General features: G+C 33.3%; 6 protein-coding genes across 8 annotated transcripts; 2 read left to right on the plus strand and 4 right to left on the minus strand.

The window, feature by feature from the left end:
* Positions 1–587: 587 nt before the first annotated feature.
* LOC101210927 lies at positions 588–2723 on the minus strand. The gene is made up of 4 exons (XM_004142852.3): positions 2184–2723; positions 1133–1219; positions 978–1035; positions 588–880 (listed from the first exon to the last, which is right to left on the minus strand). Exons 1-4 carry the CDS (start codon positions 2526–2528, stop codon positions 861–863), a joined length of 510 nt encoding a protein of 169 aa, XP_004142900.1. The 5' UTR covers positions 2529–2723; the 3' UTR covers positions 588–860.
* Positions 2724–9817: 7094 nt separating this feature from the next.
* Positions 9818–12503, minus strand: LOC105434640 (uncharacterized protein DDB_G0286299). 2 transcript variants are annotated; one of them, XM_011651261.2, is made up of 3 exons: positions 11295–12503; positions 10243–10327; positions 9818–9987 (listed from the first exon to the last, which is right to left on the minus strand). In XM_011651261.2, exon 1 carries the CDS (start codon positions 12128–12130, stop codon positions 11345–11347), a length of 786 nt encoding a protein of 261 aa, XP_011649563.1. In that variant the 5' UTR covers positions 12131–12503; the 3' UTR covers positions 9818–9987; positions 10243–10327; positions 11295–11344. The 2 variants fall into 2 exon arrangements, with proteins under 2 accessions (XP_011649563.1, XP_011649562.1); XM_011651260.2 differs by having other exon boundaries at positions 9821–10327.
* Positions 12504–13281: 778 nt separating this feature from the next.
* On the minus strand, positions 13282–15575 carry LOC101210439 (NADH dehydrogenase [ubiquinone] iron-sulfur protein 4, mitochondrial). Its single transcript, XM_004142850.3, has 5 exons — positions 15138–15575; positions 14458–14546; positions 13985–14114; positions 13825–13854; positions 13282–13554 (listed from the first exon to the last, which is right to left on the minus strand). The coding sequence occupies exons 1-5, from the start codon at positions 15294–15296 to the stop codon at positions 13495–13497; spliced, it is 468 nt and encodes a 155-aa protein (XP_004142898.1). The 5' UTR covers positions 15297–15575; the 3' UTR covers positions 13282–13494.
* Positions 15576–16021: 446 nt separating this feature from the next.
* Positions 16022–18698, plus strand: LOC101222567 (exocyst complex component EXO70A1). Its single transcript, XM_004142981.3, has 2 exons — positions 16022–16842; positions 17190–18698. The coding sequence occupies exons 1-2, from the start codon at positions 16054–16056 to the stop codon at positions 18507–18509; spliced, it is 2109 nt and encodes a 702-aa protein (XP_004143029.1). The 5' UTR covers positions 16022–16053; the 3' UTR covers positions 18510–18698.
* A 286-nt stretch (positions 18699–18984) lies between these two features.
* Positions 18985–21332, plus strand: LOC101209938 (F-box protein At3g12350). The gene is made up of 2 exons (XM_004142848.3): positions 18985–20196; positions 20737–21332. The coding sequence occupies exons 1-2, from the start codon at positions 19258–19260 to the stop codon at positions 21193–21195; spliced, it is 1398 nt and encodes a 465-aa protein (XP_004142896.1). The 5' UTR covers positions 18985–19257; the 3' UTR covers positions 21196–21332.
* A 278-nt stretch (positions 21333–21610) lies between these two features.
* Positions 21611–24330, minus strand: LOC101210188 (LIM domain-containing protein WLIM1). 2 transcript variants are annotated; one of them, XM_031881476.1, is made up of 6 exons: positions 24192–24330; positions 22768–22947; positions 22579–22675; positions 22414–22457; positions 22237–22326; positions 21611–22138 (listed from the first exon to the last, which is right to left on the minus strand). In XM_031881476.1, the coding sequence occupies exons 2-6, from the start codon at positions 22900–22902 to the stop codon at positions 21908–21910; spliced, it is 597 nt and encodes a 198-aa protein (XP_031737336.1). In that variant the 5' UTR covers positions 22903–22947; positions 24192–24330; the 3' UTR covers positions 21611–21907. The 2 variants fall into 2 exon arrangements, with proteins under 2 accessions (XP_031737336.1, XP_004142897.1); XM_004142849.3 differs by having other exon boundaries at positions 22768–23106.
* Positions 24331–24333: the final 3 nt, after the last annotated feature.

The raw sequence follows: 24333 nt of genomic DNA on the forward strand, positions 1-24333 counted from the left end.
TTTTTCTAAAAAAAATGCAACATTTTCAAGTTTAATCACAGCAACTGTGGTATAATTATGTGAAAAAGGGTCAAATTAATGCATTTCATCCATTTATCGTGTAAATTGAAACTTTCATTTAAATTGGCATTAGAGGGAAGAAATTAGTGGAAACTAAAGTTAACTATAACCGAAAAGTAATATTATATAGATGGATTAGTAAAAATTCAAAAGCCATATAATTTGATAGTTTTATACATATGATAGTATAGTATAGAAGACACTAATATACCAAAAAAAAAAAAAAAAAAAAAAAAAAAAACTATACACTGTTCAATACTGTAGCAATTTTAACAGAAGTCATTACAACTAGACAAAATTAAACACATAACCGTCTACATAAACATGTTTTTAGATTATTATGTTTTATAATATATGTTTATTATAGTCTAAATCCCAGTTATACACTCAAATATTCTTCACTTAATTACCTTCAAGGCAGTTTTAATGAAAGATTCAGATATGAATTATTAAAACATGAAAGGTGTGAGGGAAAAATTGAAACTGTAAATATGTATATTTTCCTTCATGGGTAATATATATAGAGCTACAAGGGACAAACTATGGGTGATATATTATTATTATTTTTTTGCAATATACACTTCTTGAAAAAGAACAATAATAACAATACAATAACTTTCCAAACAATAATTCAAATATTTTCAATCAATTGGCTGCATTAACAATAAAGCCAGAGAAAATTGAGTAAAAAGAAGAAAGAAAAAAAATATGATAAAAAGAGAACCAACAAAATAATAATAATCCACACGATCCTCCTCGTGTCTCTATCATTTCATTTAATTATTCTCGGCGTTCCACTTCTACTGTTCTTGATAATCGCCTGCACACACACAAATCACTCCAAACTTTTAACCCTACACACATACACAAAGCTTAGCCTTTTACCGTTGTTGGTGCGGGTTGAGAGAGTTTTTTACCTGAGACATTTTTGGCCAATTTTTTTACTGAGGAAGACTGAAAAAAGCTTGTTTGTTTCTGCGAAGTACAAAGTTTTTTTTTTTTTTACATGTTAGTCGTACGGTTGTTTCCAAGATTTTGAAAAACAGGATGGTTTGTTTTTTGTGGTTTTTACCTTGCCATGTTTTCGAGAATGGGTTTGGGAGAATTCTTTTACATTATCCGCCAAACCTTCATTTCTGTATGGATTCGTCTCTCTGATCTGTAAATAACACAGGAGAAAAAGGTGACTGACAAGAAATTATTGACAACGACAACTAACTTCTTAGATATATATATATATATCTGATTGGGAAATTCTGATATGACATTTCTTTAGTTTGGGCCTAAATGCAATGAATTAAACTATAAACTCAATTTAATGTGTATATATTTGAAGTCAAAAGTCATAGTCTATACCAAAACTAGTCAAGTCATTTAAATTCTTTTGACTCTCATTCAATCGTAATATTATAAATTTATTATTATTTCATTTAAAATATTTAAAATAAGATCAAAGTAAAACCATCATGGAATAGAAGACAAGAGGATGGATAATAATTCATATCAACGGAAAGTTACTAATACCACGTTCTATAAGATTTTAGCTTTTTTAAAAAAAAGAAAGAGCTAACTTTTTTTTCCCAAAAAATAAATCAATAAATAAAATGCTAATATTATGTTAGTTTGATATAAAATATGTATTAACAGTTTGAAAGAAAAGGTATCTACATTGATTTAATCTGTCAAAAAAAAAAACTTTAGAACTAAGTGATACAATGCAATATTTAAGGGTATATATTTTTCCCCAGAAGGACAGTGGAACCAAACTTTTACATTAAAGAAATGGAAATAAACTTTAGAACTTTATTCCTTGGGTGACATTTGTTACATGTGTGTGTATTTCAACCAAGAAAACGAGACATATGAGGTATAGTAAAGTAAATATTTTTATCTAAGGGGGAAAAAAGAAAAAAGAAAAACGAAAAAAAAAGTAATTGAAATTAGAGAATTGAAAAAGAAAAAAAGCAAGAAAACCCACAAACCTCATTCCTCAAGAAGATTGGCAATGAAGTATAAAAGAATTAACAACATTTTCAACTAATTACCAAACCCACAGCCATAGCCACAGCCATAGCCATTGCCAAAAGTCTATGATTCTAGAGATCAACAAGAAGCAAACTAACCTTAGAAAGCCCAAAAACAGGGGAGCTTGCAGTATCATCAAGGCAAGAATGTTGGTTCCGCCACCCCATTTCCTCTTGCCTCTTACTTTTCCCGGCCACCAATTTCCCTCCACTCCGCGACACTGACTGACAATTCTTCTCCTCATAATACCCGTTCCTCGGTCCCGACGATGCATCCGAAATCATCGACAAATCCCTTTCTTCCTCCTCCTCCTTCTCTCCGCCGCCATAATCCACCGGACTCCCCCTAAACCTTTCCTCCGTCTCAATCGACTCCTCGAAATACATTGTCCACCCCGATTCACACCCACTATTATCACAATGCGAACCTGTAAAATTACTCATCCTTAAGAAGAAAAAGAGAGAAAAAAAACCCCAAAAAAACAGAGGAGGAAGAGAATTGGAGAGTGGAGTGGCTGAAAGTGGGTTGGTTGGAGGATTGTTTGTTTGTTTGTTAAATGAAAATAAGAGAGTGGGTATTGGTTAGTTTTATAGAGTGTGGTATTTAGGGATCAATGATTGGGATTTGGGAGATGCAAGCCACCTGGATTGTTAAATGGAAGGCGGCCCCAAAGTATTAATAAAAATTGTCCATTCCTAAAATTATTTCGGTGAATACTCGTCCTCTGTTTTGTCTTGTCAAATTCCTCCCTTTTTTTATTTATTTTCCTTACTCAAACCTCGATACTGTTGAATTTACATCCCTATTTAAAACATTAACACATGTGTACCACCATCTCACTAAACTATAATGGATACTAACATTACATGTAGTATCACTAAGATTTTTGGAATTTTTGTGCAGGTGATTTTAAATTTCTTGGAAACAAGTATATATATATAATTTGTCTTGTTTTCTCCTTTCCGAAATCAGTTTTTTTATGACATCAATAAGACTTATTTCCGGCGTCTCATCTTGCCTTTCAATTTCACTTTCTCATTGGTATTATAATCCTACCTTAATTATTTTTGTTCATAACATTTACATTTTGATTTGTTTTCTATTTGAAAAAATTTGTTTATTGTCACCGACCATCACATGTTGCTAGAGGGAGAGGAAAGTACAACTTCGGTTGTTGCAATTATCAAGGCAAAATACAGAAAAGGAAAAGAAGAAGAAGATCATGAAGAGTGTTGCTATCAAATATCAAATATAGTGAAGATGTTCAGAGAAAAAAACAACAACCATGGAAATGTAGATTGATAAATTGAATTAAGTGCGTCTAAGAGATAAAAGAAAGATTGAACAATAATTAAAAAAATAAAAAGACGTCTATTTTGTACCTTTCAACCTCGCCATACACATAAAGATAATAATAAACTATGAAATAAAAAAAATAAAGATATGTTGTCATATGACCTAACTAAATGATTTGAGGTTTATGGTTACCCAAAAATCAATATATCATTTTGAAAAAAACAAAAAATATTGTGAAAACTTTGACCAAATTGTATAGATAAGTCTATCGAATAACTTAAGATTTTTTCAAGTCATAATGATTATAGAGTCTCAAACACAAGTTTAGTTTACGTATAGAAATTATATGAACTAAAATAAAATGCTAAATTTATAGGACGAAGCTTCAACAAATACGAAAACAAATGTATGATATTGTGATCAAATATATCATTCCCTAACATGTTTATGATTTATGAAAAAGAACAACGTATTTAACACTTTAACTAATTGTTTTCTACTATATATTTTGTTAACGAAGAGTTTGGAATAAAAAGATTATGGAAATTGACATTTACAAATGTTACTTTTTTAAATATATTTTCTTTAAAAGAAAACTTTGAACACAAATAAATTTTATACTTTAAGCCTTTTTTTACTCAATAATACATTTCCATATTAAAGACTAAAATGAGTTGCTCACCAAGTTCATTCTACTTTGCTACCTTTTGTGTCTAGGAAGCAATTAATAAATGAAACCTTTTGTTTGATTACTATTAAATATGATCATCGAATAATTTAAAATATATTTTGTATATCATTTTCACTACTCCCATAAAAAGTATTTAAATATTTTTAGAAAAGAAAAAATAAAATTTATCACTTGACGGATTAAAATTGAATAACTTGATATAACTAGAAAAATAAGTTTTTATAACTTTTTGGAATATTTTGTATTTGTTATTTATTTATGAATATAAATATGTGACAAAAAAAGACTTATTAGGCAGTTTTCTTTTGCTTCCTGAATGAAAAAAAAAATGTCACTTTGGAATATCAGTAATGTTAAGCAAAATAGCATGGAGGTTTATAAATACATTTCTATTCTTTAATACACTAAATTATTTTTATTAATATTTTGTTAAACTATATAAAATGTCATAATAATTAACTAATGTTGTGTTGTTACTTATATAACATATTGTTTAGTTTAAAATGTAATCAAGTATAGGAAACGGTAATATTGAAGGCTTTGTTTAATTAGCTGTAAATAGATAATTTATGCGTAATTGAAAAGTTGCCTTCCCTCTACTCTTAAAAACTGTCACTAATTAATTGAATGTGTTTTTTTCTCTTTCCTTTTGATTTTAATTTTAGAAGAAACAGTAATAGCAGATATAATCATTGTAAAACATATCAACATCAGTATTTGACAAGTCTAAAACAATAATCTTCACCGAATTTAAATATTTAATATCCATATATATATATTACTTTTCATAGATTATTGTTTATTGATAATGATTCATATTAAAGAAAAAAATCATACAAATTTTGTGAAGAATTGTTTGCCCCATAAACTTTGATGCATCTGTATCATCATCGTGAGTCTTTTAAGAATTTATGTACCGATCAACTTACTTTCATTGGTTTAACCGAATTAATCTCTAAGTTGACATATGTGAAACTTTTTTCACATATGTAGTGTGTTTAGCCTATAACACAATGGTGTATGGGAGACTATGACGACTTTTGAAGTTGTAGACTACTAACGTTTAACTTGAATTGATTATCTCTTGAACTTGGGTGGTCGACATTATAAATATAAAATACTAAGATCAACTAGCCAATTTAAGATGCAATAATTGAACTCAACTAGTCAATTTAAGACGTAAGGTATTGACTTTTTTTCATCCTAAGTTACCTCTTGATTTTCATTGATTTTAATTTGTAGAAAATAAGTTAGTATATTTAGAATGGAGTAACAAGTGAAATATTAATATATCATTTTTTATTTTTTATTTTTTTTATATACGCCAATAGAAGAAAACTATAAGTTTAATGTTATACTCAAATATAAAATATTTTTCCTTTTACATGTGAGATAGAGATTTAAATATTAAAATTATTGTATATTTATAATGTACCTTAGGACTTTTTTTTTCAATTCTATTTATTTCAAACTTCCATAATACTAAGAAAAAGATAATTTATCTACTTTCTAAAAATATCTAAAGTATAGCACACAAATAAAAGTCGGATTGGTTTTTCTTAAAAGAGAAAGTTAGAAGCGAAGAATAAGACAAGACGTTCAAATATATTGTACACTTAATCCATGTACAAAGACTTCACAAGATTTTATCAAACTTTTAAGGTCGTAAGAGCTAAACTTTATTTTTTGTTTGACAATAGTAAGTAAATTTGTAAATTATTAAATTTGTTTTTGTATATATAATACTATATACTATAGTTATGTAAAGAATTTGGAGAGAAGTGATAGATGAATTAAGGGAATTGTCCCGCCGCTCCAAATCTCAAACTTTGTGAGCACTTAATACAATATTTAGAATTAAAATTTTTAATTTGTTGAATCCAAATTATTATTATAAATTGGATTATTGACCCAACCACCTTAACTTTGTAAGCAAGAGATTTGAGATGAAGATAATTAAGTTATGTATAGTGTTTATTATTGTTATTATTTAAAATCAATAGCAAACCCATAAATAAAATATAATGAATAATGGTTTCGAAATCATATCAATAAACCACCGAACATGTCGTCATCATCAAATCTTACTGAAAATCAACGACATGATGGCAACCCAAAATGAACTATATCGTTGTCCCATATATCATATTTGCATTAAATGTGCCATTTAATCATTACTCAAAATCTATCTCCAAAAGTAAAATATAAATGCAAATATCAATCTCTCTCTCAATACTAACAATCTCTTACATGAATCGTGAGATACTTCACATAATAAATTTGACCCAAAAATTTAAAAGTTCGTATACGATCTTAATATATTATTTACATGTTTAATCAATAATACTCAAATATCATACAAATAGTATTACATTGATAGTGTTATTTTACATAATTAGTTGGATAATTGGTATAAATTGAAGAGGATGGAATCTAGCTCACTCTATTATATTTATAGATGAGATAACAATAATTGGATTCCTCGTGTAGGTTCTTTTTATTTATTTATTTATTTATTAAGATATCATATAACAGAGAATTTAGAAAGCTCTCATTTGGAAATTAAAACAAATCAAATCTCCTTATCAGTCTGAAGTGAAAAAAGGGAGGTAATACTACAGAAGATTATATAATAATAATAATTATTATTAGTATGATTATTATTCTATTTTGTCAATTTCAGAAATGACAAAATAGTAATTTAAAAATAATAAGTACTTTTAAAATCTATAAAAGCAATTATACAAAAATACAAAAATAGAGGTTGGGTCATTTTCAAGTAATCTTCCGAAAACCAGATAGATAAGGAGTTGGCGTATTTGATTCAAGACGTTGATGGAAAAGACACCTAAAACTTCTTCTCTCAATTCCTAAAAATCTTTTCCTACTCTTCTTTCCTTTAGTTATATATATAATTCAAACATTATTACAAACAATGAGTCGGCCATAATTCAATTTACATTAAATATTTTCATAATTCAATTTACATTAAATATTTTAAGGCTCTATAGTAATAATAATAATAACGACCACCATTCTTCAAATTTATTCATGAAACTTTTTATTTATGAATGGTTCTTTTTATATATAAAAAAAATCACAAGAATATTTTTTGGTTTAATATATCGTTTCTGGTGTAGTCAAATTGCATATTAATTATCTTGTTAAGTTGACAAAATGTCTAGTGATTGAATTGCGACTATGCTTCTTCATGCAAATAGAAATATAGTCTTGTCGTCTACAAGATAAAACAACCTTCGTTCTTCAACTGATTTTGCATAGAAACCAATTGGAATTTCAACCATTAGATAAACACTCACAAATGCTCGATAAGTTCAAAAGAAGAAGTTTTTAAGAAAGTGTTTCTCAATAGTAAAAGTTTCTCGAGCATTTAAAATGAAAGAATGAGGAAAAGTATACATCAAAATCACGAAAGTATGAATAGAAAAATAAATGATTATTGCACGAGCGTGACAAAAATAAAAGAATTAAAAGAAAAAGAGGGAGAAGTTGAGAGATGATCTTATGGGAGGAAAGGAAAGGAAATAAAAAAAGAGATATAGTAGTACATTTCAATATCTTCAATAGGGTCCATTTCTGTGCCCTCCCAATTTGATGATGGACCATTTCCAGAAACAATACAAAATCAAATTAATGACGAAAATGTCTCTTCTCAGTGGACGATATTAAATCCCATGATACATTATATATTATTGATAATTCTATTTTATATCTTTATGATAATAATTCAATACATACATACATATACAATATCAAATTTTCATTTTATTTTTCGGACAGTAGCATATAAATTCCATATTTGTATTGTACTTTTTTAAAAAATAAAATCATTTTGCCACACATTTTAGGTAGTTTTTTTATTTTTTATTTTTATTTTAAATTTAGTGTAACTTTTAAAAGTAAAAACTAATTTGAAAGAAATATTTTTATAATTGAGAAGATATTAAAAAAAATAATACAAAAGGAGATATTTTAGCTTGTTTGGACTTTGAGGCAACATTAGATTTTTTCTTCTCTCTTTTGGTTAAGGACATTTATCAATTAACTTTTTCTTAGTTTGGAATGAGATGTTAGAGTTATTTTATTGAGCATTTAATGAATTAACTAAGACATAAAACATAAATACAAAGGTTGGATTTATGCTATAAAGCATTATGTTTTCTATTAGATGTCTACAAGTATCATTAATAACTAATAGAAATCTAATTTTGGATCATAACAAACTGTTGAAAGAAAAAAAAAAAGACTGAAAGTTAATCGAACCAATGACGTACTTAAACATATCTCTTTCAAATCAAACTAATGGATTCACTATTCTTATTGTGTTTGGAATTTAAGTGTTAAAGAGATTTTAAATCACAAAGGATTTTAAATGGATTTTGCTATTTAAGTAAAAAGTAAAACATATAATAAGTTAATTATTATTCAAAAGATAGATGGTTGAATCTTACCATTGATATTATGAGTAATAGTAACTTGTCTTTCTATTTTTCCTGTGGTAATATAATTTTTCAACTCTAGAGAAGAGACTGTTTTGAACTATCAAAGGGGTTGGACATAGTACTGTTTCAATTTATTTATTTTTGGTTGGGTTATTGCCTTTTGAATTTATTATATTTTCTTTAGAGATTCTTCTTCAGAGTTACTACAAATAAGATAAAGCAGGGGAAATAATAGACATAATATTTGAGTGAAGAAAAAAGGAAAGAATTAAGTTTATTGCTTCTTATTCATACAGGGTACAAAATGATTCAATTCACTCCTTTTTCCTTCTTTAGGTAATTACACTGTTTTAATTGATTCATAGCTTCCATATCAAGTAATTTACTTTTAATCGCTTTTTCATTGGGTTGGCCAACTAACCCACCTAAACCTAATTAAACTGGTTGTCAACAACATCACCCAACTCCCATCATTCTTTGTTACCTTTACTACATAAATGCCTCCCTCCCAGTGTTAAAAAGATTATGGTTTCATTTACACATCAATATTTCATCCATGCATCTATATTTCTTTGAGTTCTCCATGTCAACATTGAAAGTAAATAAACATGCTAAATTGTTTAAAAGCTCATTGGAGTATCACTCAACTAATTAAAACATTTTATAATTTTTATTGAAGTTTGCAGTTTAAGAAATCTCTCCGAGTAAAGTAATATCACGATTATTTAATTATAAGATCCGGATAAAAGCTTAATGTCTTGTACTAAGATGTAATTTTAATTAAATTCTTCTGATCAAAATGTTAAATTAGGAAAAAGATGCCAATTGTTAAAAAGGGGCCAACAAGAAGGGAAAAGTTATGTACAACAAAAAAAAAAAAACATGCAAACAATAATTTGGCTGGCAAAGTTAACAAATTAACTTTAAGCAAACTAAATACTCATTTGACAATTATTTTGCTTTTTCTTTTTTCTCTTGTAGTTTATAATTTTTTTGAAACTAAGTTTATAGACACCATAGTCACTTATTGATTTTCCCCGCTATGTTTTCTACTCTTAAATTTTAGCTAAAAATTTCGTGCTTCCATCGATTTGTTTTTGTTTTTGAAGCTTAGTTAAGAAGTTCAACTAAAGTGAAATTCATGATAAGTTTCCAATAACAAATTGATTATGAAACCAAGAACTTTATTAAAATGTTCTTAAAATGTTCATATAGTAAAAATGGTTGTAAAATAGTTGCAACAAACTGAACATAAAATTTTTAAAACTAATTAGATAGGAAGTGATTATCAAACAGACATAAATAACCCATTTATCAATTATCAAACAAAAGAATGCAAATATTGTTCTCAAAATAAGATCATAGTTTCCAACAGGTGAAGGATCGAGTAGGAGAACTAATCCCTAAAGAAAGAGGGGAAACTTGTAGGAGTGTCACCTAATGGAGATCAGCCTATACAAGAGAAAGAAGTAATTGGTAAGGAAGAAGGTTGAAGAGAGAGACTTGCAAAAGAGGGGAATAAAATGAGCCATCTGCTCAATAAAATACCATCAAATACTGAACACTTCTGATTATATTTCTCAACCCAACATGGTCACAGTTATGGTATGAGTGTGTGTTATTTAGCTCATATTTTTCACGTGCTATACAAATATCTAGTTAACTACTTGATCTTTCATATAGTTATCACCATCCAGTAGTTCTAACCTGCATTCGAAGTGTTTCAACAGATAAGAAGACCTATGTACTTTAGTTTTGTCTGTTCTCTTCCTACTCTGAATAGATTCCGAACCTGTTAAGAAAAAAAAAAATCAGGGGGGTGAATGACACAGATACTTATTAAAAATCACACTAAATTGAAAAGTATAAGTTGTTGGGTTAGTCTAATAAGCACAATCATCAGTTAATAGTTGTGGGCTTAGATACAAGACTTGAACTTGTGACCTACCTACCGTCTAAGGGCACATAATAATATATAATATCATGTAAATTAAGCCTAAGGACTATGAATTACAATGAAACATATGTTCAGTATAAACTAAACAACAGTTTACATACTTATTACAAACCCCTCGTTACAACTTGGAAGCATGGTTGACATTGGTTAACACAATAATATCTCACAACACAATGACTTCTTTTCAACTAGTTCCAACAAAAATTGTCATAGTTATATTTCCTAGAGGATCACTATAACTAATACTATCTACAGCCTATACATGAAAATTATCTATTCACGATCTTATTATTTATAGCAGTATCATACATAGAAAAATCCATCCAAACTTAACTAAAACTTGAAACCGGACTGTGAACCTCATATTTACAAAAGGCAAAACACAAGGGGAGAAAATGTGGCATAGGATGCCTTCTCATGTACAAATTACTATTGCCCCACTAAAGCAATTATAACCAGGCACAAATGTATGTGTAGGCTATCTTAGCTACTTTGCATCCACCATAGACATAATCCCTAGAAAAACAGATGGTTCACTTTCACCATCAACTCAGTCACCACAAGCATTCAAACTCTTATATTATACTGAGTGCTTTCTACTGTTATGTTTTATAACATTAACGTTCAAACAATTCAGACTCTTAATTTTTATTCCTTAGGTTCCCCTCACCTATACCATTAAATCAACCTCCAGTTTCTCTAAGTAAGCAGTGTGTTCATTAGAAACTATGAAATTCAATTAGTTTAGATACCTATTATTAATGAAAAAAGATAATCAAAACCCAAGAAAGCAAATGCTCACCAGATTATCTTCTTGTGATTCAGAATAAACCAAGATTCATAAACTGTATACTATGCACCTTTTGAAAGCTCATCTTTCCTCACCCAAATCATTTTAACATCCCTCTGTTTACGAGGACCCCGACGATCAAGATTCCGACGATCTCTGAAATTCCGATTGCCTTGACTACTACCTCTGTCAACACCATTATTCCTCCCTCTTTTAATTTCGAAACTCACTGAAATAAGGCTTAATTTGTTTTCCATCTCCTTCATCTCATGAGCGTAGCCAGTTTTCTCAGGTCCACGTCGACTCCCAGTCCACTTCTTTTCATCGATTTTTCTTGCCCTAACATTTTTCTTCCCGTTCTGCACCCCAACCTCGCATTCCTTCTCCCGGAATCCCTCCTTCAAGTTCTCCTCAGGTGTTGGCGACGTTTTATCCATCTTTCCCTTTCGTATCCTACGATTCTTCTTGCGACCCTTCTTTTCCTTCTTCTTGTCTCTCTCGATTCGAGGAATAGCCAGCTCAGGCTCGCTTTCATCCAGAATCTTCTTGCATATCTTGTTCACATTCCGTGGATTAGCTCGATAATATCTCCGAACCTTCTCACTCCCATTCCTGCTCCAAGAAGAAGCATTTCTTCGTGGCTTCCGAACCACCGGCTTCTGATCATCCTTCTTATCAGGTTCCGTCCGGGGAACCTTCTGTTCCCGTTCTTCTAGCTCAAGCTGTTTCAAATCTTCCTTCTCTTTGTGTTTTCGCTCGTTTTCTTTAAGCCACCGTTCTCGAAGATCAAGAATAGTGACATAGTTGGAGGGCTGAGATGAAATCTGGCTCCGGCCCCACTCTTCCATCGGTAAATGGAAACGAATTCTCTAAAGAACTGTTACCTTATTACATCAATCAGTAGAAAATCGAATCAGTGAAGAGGAAAAGACAAGTTCGTGGAAGTAAATTATTTATTCCGCCAATTGGATGGTTTCGGAGTTGGAAAATGAAACGGACTGCAGCCATTTTTCCAATGGAATTTTGTTACTCGAAGAAGAATGCACGGCCTCAGCTCCAATCCGAACCAATTCCCCGGTTTTTGCGTAAAAGAAAGATTAAGCATCAAACTAACCCAACACTATTTTTTAATCCTACGTTTAACACAAATCTGTTCTGCCTAACCATACACATTTTTGGTATATATTTTTTTCCATAAGAAAACTTATTAAATCCTCGAACTTATATAATCGAGACAATTAATAAATTTTATTTTCAAACTTATTAATTCTTCAATTTTAAAAATTTAAAGGTGTAATTCCAACATTCTTATTTATTAACAATATTTCTATATTATTTTACAATTGTTATCTATTTAATAATACTTTGCTCGTTATATTTGTAACTTTTTTTTTTAATTTTTATCTTTTGTCTAATATAACAATAGAAACCATTCCTTTTTTTTAATCTTTTGACTAATATAATAATAGATACCAAAACAGTACCAAAACAAATTAAAATATTTTCGTTATAACAAAATTTTAAATTCTATCAATAATATTGAATAAACTAATAAGCTTTTAACCATTATAGACTTCTATTTTGTTCATAAATAAATGATAATCGATAGATACAATATTTTATCAAATTTACTATTTTTGACAGTTCCCCTACCATAGTATCAATAACAAAATATAATTATGTATACACAAAAATAAAAAATAAAAATAACTACTAACAGAAATTTAAGTATAAAGTTAAACTTGGACTGTATATATTATATAAAAGAATAACAAACATTGAAATGCCATTAAAAAATGTATTTGCTTAAAAAAGAGTCAAATATTTATTTGTTAATATTTTATTTTATAAACTGTGTTTAGATATTTCCATAAACATTTTGTTTATTCCTAAAGCCACGTCGGTATCACGCGTTTAGTCACACTTGCCCCCCAGAACATTTTGAAAAAAAATAGATGTCATACAAAGTGTAAAGGACCCATTCTCCCAATTTGACTGATTTTTCATCCCAACTCACAAATTAATTTTTATTTAAAATGCTCTAAAAATTCTCTCAAGAATCAGAACAAAGGTTGCAGAGGATCTAGAATTCACATATTCTATACACAAACTATAAATATAAAATCATCCTAAAATTCTAATGTATTAAATATTAGATTCTCACACTTGACAGCTCAGCCAGCTCCTTGCTTGGGATGCCTCAACCTCCAAATTAATTTTCCTCAGCTCTCGGTGGTCCTTTCCATTTGAAGTTGTCTGCATAGGACTTCGGCTGCACAATATTAAAAAATAAGAAGCCTATAATCAGTTAAAAAACAAGTAGGAGTAAATGGGTATGAATTATCACTCCGACTGGCCCTGTCAAAGAAAAAGGAGAACCAAAATACAAAGGAGGACCAAAACACAAACGAAAAAGAATACAGTTTTCAAAAAAATTCAAGCAGTTGTAAATCTATTTATAGTCTATCAATAACATGCTGAGAATAGATGAAAGGGGTATCGTGAAAGAGTGATTTCAGAAATTAATCAACAATAACTTTACCTTAAGAAGTGGTGTCTGTCGCTTCTTAACCTACAATAGGAGTTCTCAAGACAGTTAGCGACCAGATTACAAATAATATATTGTTTCTGTACCAGTCTTATGTAAAAGGAAGTCTCAAAAACTGTATCAATTGTAAATGATAAGAAAATTTCAGTGTAACCTCGTATTGCCAGCCATGCTTTTCAGCAAACCTCATTGCAGCTTCTGCACTATCAAAACTAAGGGCTGCATCACCGACATTAGCATAAGGGTCTCCTGTGGATGTCCATCCCATCAAGGGATTTTCCCACCTAAACAAATGGGGCCAGATAAGAAAGGGATATTGATCCACAACATCTAGAATGGCTATGGGAAAATGGAACAAATATTCAGCGAGCTTGCTTGTTGATACTTGCTTCAGTTTTAAATTATCTTGAAAAGGCATGAGAACAAAACCCGAAATTCGAAATCCAATTGAGCAAATGATAAATGATTTGCCATTAAGGAAAAAAAATGGTAGATGACTAATATAAAATCATGTGTAATTCAAGGAATGGAAACAAAAATAATATACAATATGTATCTGTTGGTATCCGACAAAGATTAAGTGAACAGAGAAGTCAGCCCGGGACTTGCAATTGATGATAATCATACTTGTGTGTGGAGAGAAAATTAATTTTCCATTTCCCAACTTTCCCAGAGCCTTGTTGTGTGGCGGTTCTAGCAGGTGAGTAGATTATAACCTGGAATGCATAAAGGAGAATCCAATCAGTTCTTCCACAAACTCAAATACTGACAGTAACAACATTATAACATTATAATATCAGTTCCTTCATTTTAATTTGTTAGAATACCAATCAGAAGTGAGAAGAGGACAATATAAAGCATTGCAGTACAAGAAAGAGAAATTACAGTATCAATTGTTATCTCTCCCTCAACTTCCCAACTCTTTCTATTTCTAAACACTCCTAATAATGAAGGAACACTCTTACTGCAACAAAAGCAAACAAAACTCCAATGGTCGAGAATCACACATGAGAAAAAAGAAAAGAAAAGAAAGACCTCGCAATCTCTTGCTGCAATTGAGATATAATTCCATGTTTATTTAACACGATATCACAGGCAACACCCATGAAACTCATTCAGCAAAGTTGTCAAAGTTTTCCTGAGAAAGGACAACTTTTACTCTAATCTGACTGTCATATTCAGCTCTTTCTCTAAGATTCTTCAAAAGCAACCATACAACAGAACCTGAATTCAATAAAATATCGTCCAATATATCTAAAACAAAACAAAACAGAGAGCAACTAATTTCACCGTTAGAAATGGCATACCCGACGATGGAGATGCTCTTCAGGAATGCCGGACGCTATGCCGATCTCCCCTGGCTTGACCTCAACCAAGGAGTCGGAAGAAAGCAATCGTGTACAATGAACAAAAGCTGATAGCCTTGAACGATCAAAATTGTACCTATGCAGCAGAGGGTTGGCCATCTTTACGACGAGATTCCTCTATTCCCATCACATTTTCCTCCCAATGGTTTATAAAATTTGCATTCAATTGCAAGAAAACGCGAAGCTTCCAGAAAATGCTATCCTCTCAAATGCTTTGCAACGAATAGCAACGCCACGTCTACAATTTCAAGAACATTCGAAAAAGAAACTTGCTCCACGGTGCTTATAGATAAGAACAAAAATGGAATGTTAAAAGAAACAATAAAATATTAGTTAGTAATTATTATGCTAGTTAACTGTGTATTGCAGCGTGGAGTAGAGCTTGCCCATCGTAGGGATTCTTCCAACAGAAGAATACGGTCGGAATCGAATGGAATCTAACTCCGAAACAGACGAGCATCTACTCAAAGGCGCGTTTGCCGGCGGGATGGAAACCTTGCAAAAACTCGTCGAATGCATTACGTTGGCGTCAGAGAGACAAAATTTGACTGTGTATGTTCGCGACGAAGCGTGATGATGTGATGTATGTCTTTATGTGAATCAGAAACATGGAGCTAAGGAGATCGTTTGGACTGGTTCTCGAAGGGTTGCCATCAACCGGCTGTGCATATTCTCAGCTTCTTAGTATGACTTTGTCCGCTTTCGATAAGAAGACGCCATTTTGTAACTTAGTTTACATCGCTCCAGTTGGCAAAATGAATTTCTTCTCGTCGTATTATGTTTCGTACCTGCATCGTGTTTGTCGTAGATCCTATATCTCTCACGATTTTGGAAGCTGCGCCAAGGAGTAGTAACAATGGCGCCAAGGGAAGAAGAGGACTCAAGGATCCAGAAGCTTGAATCAGCATGTTCGGATTTGAAAATCCTCCTTCAAGCGTCGACGGAACTGAACGAAAGCCTGGAGAGGATGGAGAAGAACATAGATTCAATCGACGAATCGCTCACGACAGCGTCGAGAAGCATATTACCTCTACAATCTTTGGCGATGACGACAAAAGCCCTCGAAACAAGAATCAACCGAGCAGCTTCGCCTGCTCTCAATCTCCTTGATACTTTTAAGCGATCCGAATTTCTCCAACGCAAGATTCTCGCGATCTTCGCTAACTTATCGGTGGAAAAATCGCCGGAAGAACGCCTGAAGAAGCTGATCAAACTAGTGAACTGTGTGGATAGGCTGAATGCAGCCATAAGCGTGATTAGTCAAGAGGGGGAATCGGTGATCCAGAAACTCCAAGAAGTGGTGGAGTTCTTGAGCAGGACGAAGGCTGCCGATCCACAAAGGACACACAGACTGAAAGAGACGATGATCACACTCAAAGCTCTTTACGAAACTGAAATCGATGACATGAAGTTTGAGGGATTGCTTGACGAATCTCTACTGAATCTGCAAGATGAATTTGAAAACATATTAAAGAATCTAAAGCATCAAAGAAAACCGAAGTTCGATGATGGTGATGGAGAAAAGGAAGGTGAAACCGTGGGGTCTGAGATGGGAAGCGAGCTGGAGATCGAAGCTGCTAAACGAATTGCTGAAACTCTAACCGCCAACGATTGTTTGGATATTTGCATCAACATTTACGTCAAGGTAATGACCATTTACTTAACTAAAAATAATAATAATAAGTACAATTGTACAAATATCAATTTACTTTAAATTTTGTGGTTCTTCAATGGATTAATATAAATACATTCATAAAACTTCACAATTATTAATTCAAAATGGAGACATTTGAATACCAACTTGTTCTAAATGATGACCACTCATTAAATCTTCATTGTAATACATTTCTTTCTATTACGATTGCAACATTATGTCAAAAACGGCTTCTTCTCCAATGAGATTGAAATTGGAAGTTTATGATTTGGCTGATAATAAAATACTGAGTAAAGAAGTGCAACAAATTCTATAACTATCGCTGTTCTATAAATCAGGTTAGATACAGGAGAGCAGCTACCGCATTGATGCGGCTCAATCCAGTCTATCTAAAAACTTACACTCCAGAAGAAATTGACAAAATGGAGTGGGAAAAGTTGGAGACAGCAATTTCACTATGGATTGAACATTTCAAGGTCGCAGCCACGAGCGTGTTGATTTCTGAGAAGAAGCTTTGTAATCAGGTTTTAGGCTCAATCATGGACGGACTGATGTGGCCTGAATGCTTCGTCAAGATCGCAGACAAAATTATGACTGTCTTCTTCCGGTTTGGGGAAGGCGTCGCCAGAAGCACCAAAGAGCCGCAGAAACTGTTCAAGCTCTTGGACATGTTCGACTCCATGGAAAAACTCGACTCCGAATTCTCTGAGGCATTTAGCGGCGAAGCCGGCGCCGAAATCCGTACACGATACAGAGAGCTCGAGAAGCTACTCGTGCACGCATCCAGCAAAGTTTTTTGGGATTTCGGCCTTCAAATCGAGGGAAATTCAGACGGATTTCCACCTCCAAAAGACGGATCGGTTCCTAAACTAGTCCGTTACGCCGTCAACTACCTCAAGTACCTTGCAAGCGACAACTACAGTTCCGCCATGGCTAAAGTTCTCCAAATACAAAAGTCGTGGAAGGGCGGATTCCTCTCAAAATTGGAAGCGGAGGAGAATTTGCTTAAAGACGCCTTCTCCAACGTAATGGAAGCCCTACAAAGAAACGTGGAATCCAAAAAATCGCGCTATAGAGACAAAATCCTACCGCATATCTTCTCAATGAACACATACTGGTACATCTACATGCGGATCCGAAACACAGAACTAGGAAGATTGCTAGGTGAACAGTATATGCGAAAAAATTACAAAGCAGTAGCAGAAGAATCGGCTTACACTTATCAAATGCTATGTTGGGAGCCTCTGCTTTCGGTAATGGACATGGACGACATGCGATTACAGAACATGGAAACGGTGGAAGATTTAGCGAAAACAAAAATGGAATCATTCGTGAAGGCACTAAGAGAATTCTCACAGAAACATAGAGCGACGTACTCCATCCCAGATTTGGATTTGCGGGAGCAGTTGAAAGAGGCAACTCTGAAGATGATACTCCCGGCTTATACAGAGTTTTTCAATTTGCATTCGGCTTTGTTGCCGGGAATTGGGAAGTATTACGTGGGCCTAGAGACGATCCATGACTTTGTGGGCCGGGCCTTTGAGTTCGAAGGTGGGAGTGGGCCTGGGTCGGGTGGCAAATTGAAGCGAAGGGGTTCGATGGATCGGATGGGTGAGATTGCGTCTGATGGACCAATATTAGCCGTTGGATTGAGATAACTAGAGATTGCTATCTGCTGCTTGACGACCACGCAAAGGATTCCGATGTTTGTAGGGAACTATGTGGAAAATTTGAAATATTCTTTAGTCCATAGATTTTTATGAAATTTGCCCCAAAGGAAAAAGGGAAAGTTGTATGTTTTATTGTCACGTAATATGGTCAAATGAAATAAATTTTCATTCAAATCATAACATATATTTGAATATTGATATGAAAGTCAAAATAAAATATCCAATAATTTTTTTCTTTCAAATTCAATGATATTATCCCATAACTTTGAACTTTATAAATTTATATTACTCTTTAAGTAACTTTATTTACATTTTAAAAAGTAGTTTTTCAAATATATAGTAAAATAAATCAAAATGATATTTGTATCGTGATAAATCTCCAAAAGTCCTTTTAAAAAGTTAATCTAAGTATAATTTGACAAATCAATTGTGTTTACCATGATAGTTGCAATTAATTGGATACGTTTTATTCAAAGATTGGACCATCTCTTGGAACACTCGTAAACAAATTTGAGTCGGCAAGATTTCCTGTGAGAATCTATCAAGGCATCTTCGATTCAAGAGAATAATTCCTTACGCCGATAACGAATCTTCGAGTTTGCCTCCATTTTTTTTCCTTCTAGACTTGCTCTTCCCTCACGCTCAGGAAACCCCATCTAGAAGTTTATTTGGTTAATTTCATTGGGAAAATTCAGGACCGAAATTTCAGAGAAAAATTATTCGTAGAGCTGCAAGCATGGCTAATCTTAGCTCCGATTATGACGAAATGGGCTCCTTTTCCTTTACTGACTTCCCGGAAGATGTTCAGTTATGCATCCTCTCCTTCCTCTCTCCTTCCGATATAGCGACTTTCTCTTGCACATCGAAGAGATTCGTTTCTCTCTGCAGGAATGATCGGAAATTGTGGTTTACTATGTGCGACCGGAAATGGGGATCCAAGACTCAGATCAAGAATTGGGGGAAAGGGAAAATCACTTACAGGTTACTCTATAAAACTCTTCACCAGTGGGAGAATTTGATTGGTTTTTGGCGTCGGAGTGGTTCGTCAACCATCAGCGTCACATCGCCGCCGTTGGTGTTCTTCGAATGGGGCCCCGATTTTCTTGCTGGGTGTAGGGTTTCTCCGTCGAAAAACGGTACTTACGATGTATTTAAGTCACCATTTTTATGGATGACCCTCTCTTCAGAAGGTCAAGCCATGAGTTTTATCAACCTGGATGGCCGCTCTGAGTTCGCTGGGAAGTTTGCGGATTTAGGAGAATCCGATTTTTCCGATTGCGATTTGATTCCTATCGATCTGAGCTTCATGGGGAAAAATCATTTTGTCATTGAGGAAAATTTGGCGTTTCCTTATCCAACTTCCCCAGAACGAAGCAAAAAAGGATTCCGCCGAAGTTCAAGTTCAGCCAATTTACTGGCGGAAGACGGTGCAGCCGCCATAACCGATGTGAGCAGAGTGGAAAGTGGCTCGCCGGGAAGCTTACCGGACCGATTAATGTCAGAAATTTATCAGCATTTTGCTAATAGAACCAGTCCTGGAGGGGACAGAGCCTCAAGGAGGCAACGGAGGAGGGAGAGGGAAAGGCTTGGAAAGAGGAAGTGGGAACCAGAGCATTTCGTTAAAATTGTCAATTGCTCACCCACACCATTGCGGCCATTACAGGGCTTATGGAAGGTGTTGTCTCCCTCCCTTACCTCCTTGTGTTTATGTACTCTTTTGGAACAGTTGTATTTTTTTTATGGGGAAATTTTGATGTTCCAAGAACTTACTACTTCTTTGTACTAGCTTGATAATTGATATTCACAATACAACAAAATATTAAAACATTGCTACACAAACTTGAAAATTTAATGGGTGGGAAACATACAAACCATCTGATTTCAGAAAATGCGGAGGGTCGATTGAGATTTCTACGTCTCTGTAGCTAATGTGATCTTTGTTAAGCTCTGGTTATCTGTACCTGCTGAGTATTAGTTTCAGAAGATTTACATTTTTGTTAACTTAGTAACTCAGCTGAATATGGAAATATGCCCCTGTTTTATGCAAGCCTGAAATAAGTTGCAAACAATCTCTCAATCATTTATTGTCGAGGTTAGAAGTCGAGCAGCTTCATTGCATCTGTGTTCATTTTGATTTCCATTCTTGGGAGTAGTAACAAATTGATGGTTTAGTTATGTGGGATGATATAGCATGGATTTCTATTCGATCCTGCAGGGAATCAGTGAGGATTTGAGCATGGATTTCTATCTTGTTGTCTATGATGACATTGGTGGCATTGCATGTCGGAAAGTAGGAGACTCGTCCGAACGCCTCTCTAGTTATGCTCCTGTGTTTTGGACATCCAATACTACATTCTTGGAAGCTCCATTCTCTGTGGAGGAAGAATATTTGCACGACTGCCGAATACATGTTCAGCCTCTAGCAGCCAATGACATCGATGAGCTAGTGCCTTCAATTGAAAATAAAAATATTTCTCGCATTCTTTGCGTCAACTCGAGTTATGATCTAGTCCTACCTGACCTGGCTGGAAGTGCTCCAAATCCTCGGAATGTGGAGGGAAGAATTTGGCAGTACAGTAATGGGACTTTTGGGTTTGGGTTCCTTAGAGATAATTTTATTATAGACCTGAAACACCTTGCTCGAAATGGTACTATTGTGGATACTGTGGAATAATGTATTTGTTGATTCTTCTTTTAATTAACAATGTAGCCATTTGATGAATTCTTTGGCCAAGCATAATCTTTATACAATGTACAGATTGATTATGAATCATTCATATGTCAGAAGTTCACAAATACAATGTTCTCTCTCTCTCTTTCTTTCATGTTAACCTTGAGGATTGTGGTTTAAAACATGTTATCTGCCTTTTTAAGCTATACAAGTTTGAGCCAACCTTCCAGAATAATGACTTCAAAACGAAACAAAAGGGATGGCTTAGCATATACTTCTATTTTTTGTCTGATTTGAGAGAATTCTATTGAGTTCTTACGCTTCATATTTACAGTTCTACCTTGTTATCATAGTAGGAACCCAATTTAGATTACAAACCATAAATAGAGTATACTGATTATAGAAATGACGAAAGTACTTATAATAATAAGCATCCATTGGAATTGATAGGAATTTGATTCAAATCTACAAACATGCCACACTTCTTTGAGACGAAAGATGGTGAAAATCAAACAGATCTTGGCATCTGTTAGAGCATGTTATTTGAATATTTGAGAAACAGACAGGCCAAAAACACACTTTTAACACGAAACGCAATGGATGCCAGTACTTCTTTTAGTGTACAGCCTTAAAAGGACAAGGGTTGGAAAGGAGGAAACTAAGATATTTTGCCTGAAAGGAAAAACAGATTCCGATAAAGCTTGATTCTGCAAAATCAGGCTTCTGAAGCCACCACCTCTCCGCCATTGATTTTCTCCTTTGCTGTTATCTTTTCATGGTCTCCCTCAAGCTGACTCAAGTTTCCTTTCTCCTTGATCAGTTGGATATGGTGGTGCTTGCAGTAAAGTCGCCCCTCATGAGCGATATAGTTTGAAGGGCTGATCGTGCATCCTCCATGGCAGCATTTGAAACAACTTTTATGGTATGGAGTTCCATTCACAGTAACCTTGAAACGAAGACCATTTACAGAGTTTGGATTTGCTCGTTCAGTTAATAAATGAAATCCAGGAAGAAGAAAAGAAAACTTTTGTATACTGTTGTTACCTTTTCTGTAGGATAAACAGTGTTGTCACAACCAAGACATTTATCTCTGGTTCCTCCAAACTTGCTAGCAACCTTGTTCGCTGTCGGTCTCTGTTGATGTATTTTCAAGATCAATGGTAGAAATAGAAGAATTACATCGGCTGTAACAAGCTCAAGTATAAGCAAACAGGGAATTACCTCGCTATCAATTGGTTTCTCTGGTTTTACGATCTTCGGCGTTCCTAAAAACACACAAAAAAGAAATCAAGAAAAAGAAACCAAAATGGATCAGTTATCAACAGAATGAAAATGAAAAATCTGAGAAATCAGATCCATCCATCCAACAGAACTTATAATTTGTACCTTCAAAGCTTTTGTCAAGACTGCCAGTCCTCTTAAAAATCTGATCAAAGTGTGGTCTACAGTAAAGCACTCCCTCAAAGGAATTGTAGTTGCTGAGCTGAAAACAGATCAACAACATCAGTTTCAAAGTTCCATTTCCCTCATCAATCACAAACAAAAAAATAGTGGGGGTGGAACCATTGGTTTCACCTTCAGAGTGCCTTTGCAATGGTGGCATCTGAAACAGGCTTTGTGGTAGATGCGGTTATCAGCAGTCAGCTTGTCGACAAGATACACGGTTTTTTCACAAGCCATACATTTCTGGGTTGTGCCTGCAAAAGCCATGGCTTTGGAGTGTTGTTCACTACAAGAACGAAGATCTATTCTTGTCTGTGGAAGAAGTGAGCTTTAATTTAGAAGAATGGAGAGATGAAGCAGAGGATATATAGATGATGAATGTCAGTGGGGAAGCAAGCAATGATTTCGTTGGATCTTGGGAGCAGACTCAACAACTTGTTTCTTTGATAAAATGTCTCAACCCGTAGCTGTCTTGAAATCAAATCACTAAAAAAATTAATTAAAGAGAAAGAAATCTCAAATTGAATCATGAGAGGTACGTGGACAATAACTTTTTAATTAGAAGTCGTTGGTGATAATTTTAAAAATAAAATACATTCACTTAGTATTGATTATTATTTTGAGAAATGGTTTTGAAACTTTTAATTTAATGTTGATAAATTATTGCATATTGGTTTATTAATCGTTATAAACTTATATGTTCCCAACTAAAACCTGTTTCTTATTTTTGGGAATAATTTATGCATCGTATAATTTTATTGAAATTATACGTGGGGGGACCCTACAGACTTGCGTTTTAAGTTATTTTATGGTTCTACTTAAAACAATACTGTACAAATAATAGGCAGAAACAAAATTGTTATATCCATCTCAAATTGAATTATGAGGAGTAAGCAGACAGCCTAAATTATGGGGAAATTATTATCGCTTACTTACTTGTGTCAAACCCTCTTAGCTAGTACATGCAATTATTCATGGCATTCTTTACTTTGTTTCCACGAAGGATAATTCGTAGAAGCTGATTTAATTCTTTGCCTTTTGATTTATGTATGTCATCACAAAAACAATTTTAAGTTTTTTATAGTTCAACCATTGTGGAGTTGAAAACCAGACCGTATTAGGTTGGGATGGTAATTGGTAAGTTATCCTACTAATGGTGCTTGGATTGACAAAGCATTCCAAAGTTTTTATATGATACTAATGTTTTTTTTTAGCCAACTAAGAAAGTTGAGAGGCAAGCAAAATTTAGACTAAACGTGTCTGTTTTAACTCATTTAAGAAGTACGCATTATAATGTTGATCATTTTATTAGCTAATTTGTGGAATTTAAATCTTAATGTGACGTTTCATCTTATGTTATTTTAGAAAATTTGTCAAAAAGAAAGGAAAGAAAAGAAAAGAAAGAATAATAATGGAAGAGTGATAAAGAGGAGAGGTTGAAGCTCTGTTTTTCCTTGAAAAAACAGAAAGAAAGAATGAAGAAGATGGGATTTGCTGTAAAGGAAAGAAGAAAACGAGAGGGACCATAAGTTTGAAAAAGAAACACTTTTAGTTACCTAATGGCTCAGATTCAGCAGGTGGCCTGCCTGCCTCCCAACTTCGAAAAGCTTATTTTCTCCATCATTACAGCGACACCTTTCTTCATTTGTAAGGCTCAATTCACCATTAAAAGAATATCACAAACCATTTACGACCCAT

Source organism: Cucumis sativus, chromosome 2, assembly GCF_000004075.3.
Source record: "Cucumis sativus cultivar 9930 chromosome 2, Cucumber_9930_V3, whole genome shotgun sequence".
Taxonomy (NCBI): Eukaryota; Viridiplantae; Streptophyta; class Magnoliopsida; order Cucurbitales; family Cucurbitaceae; genus Cucumis; species Cucumis sativus.

Coding starts and splice junctions, on each gene's coding strand:
- LOC101210188 (XM_031881476.1), bottom strand. CDS start 22,902: ATGGCTTTTGCAGGCACAACCCAGAAATGTATGGCTTGTGAAAAAACC. Junction 22,458..22,578: donor TCTTGACAAAAGCTTTGAAG/GTACAAATTATA, acceptor GTGTGTTTTTAG/GAACGCCGAAGATCGTAAAA. Junction 22,139..22,236: donor CTGTTTATCCTACAGAAAAG/GTAACAACAGTA, acceptor CTTCGTTTCAAG/GTTACTGTGAATGGAACTCC.
- LOC105434640 (XM_011651261.2), bottom strand. CDS start 12,130: ATGGAAGAGTGGGGCCGGAGCCAGATTTCATCTCAGCCCTCCAACTAT.
- LOC101210439 (XM_004142850.3), bottom strand. CDS start 15,296: ATGGCCAACCCTCTGCTGCATAGGTACAATTTTGATCGTTCAAGGCTA. Junction 14,547..15,137: donor AAGAGCATCTCCATCGTCGG/GTATGCCATTTC, acceptor TATGCATTCCAG/GTTATAATCTACTCACCTGC. Junction 14,115..14,457: donor AATTTTCTCTCCACACACAA/GTATGATTATCA, acceptor CCATTTGTTTAG/GTGGGAAAATCCCTTGATGG.
- LOC101222567 (XM_004142981.3), top strand. CDS start 16,054: ATGGCGCCAAGGGAAGAAGAGGACTCAAGGATCCAGAAGCTTGAATCA. Junction 16,843..17,189: donor GCATCAACATTTACGTCAAG/GTAATGACCATT, acceptor TCTATAAATCAG/GTTAGATACAGGAGAGCAGC.
- LOC101209938 (XM_004142848.3), top strand. CDS start 19,258: ATGGCTAATCTTAGCTCCGATTATGACGAAATGGGCTCCTTTTCCTTT. Junction 20,197..20,736: donor CATTACAGGGCTTATGGAAG/GTGTTGTCTCCC, acceptor TCGATCCTGCAG/GGAATCAGTGAGGATTTGAG.
- LOC101210927 (XM_004142852.3), bottom strand. CDS start 2,528: ATGAGTAATTTTACAGGTTCGCATTGTGATAATAGTGGGTGTGAATCG. Junction 1,220..2,183: donor CTGTTTTTGGGCTTTCTAAG/GTTAGTTTGCTT, acceptor TGTTATTTACAG/ATCAGAGAGACGAATCCATA. Junction 1,036..1,132: donor ATTCTCGAAAACATGGCAAG/GTAAAAACCACA, acceptor TGTACTTCGCAG/AAACAAACAAGCTTTTTTCA.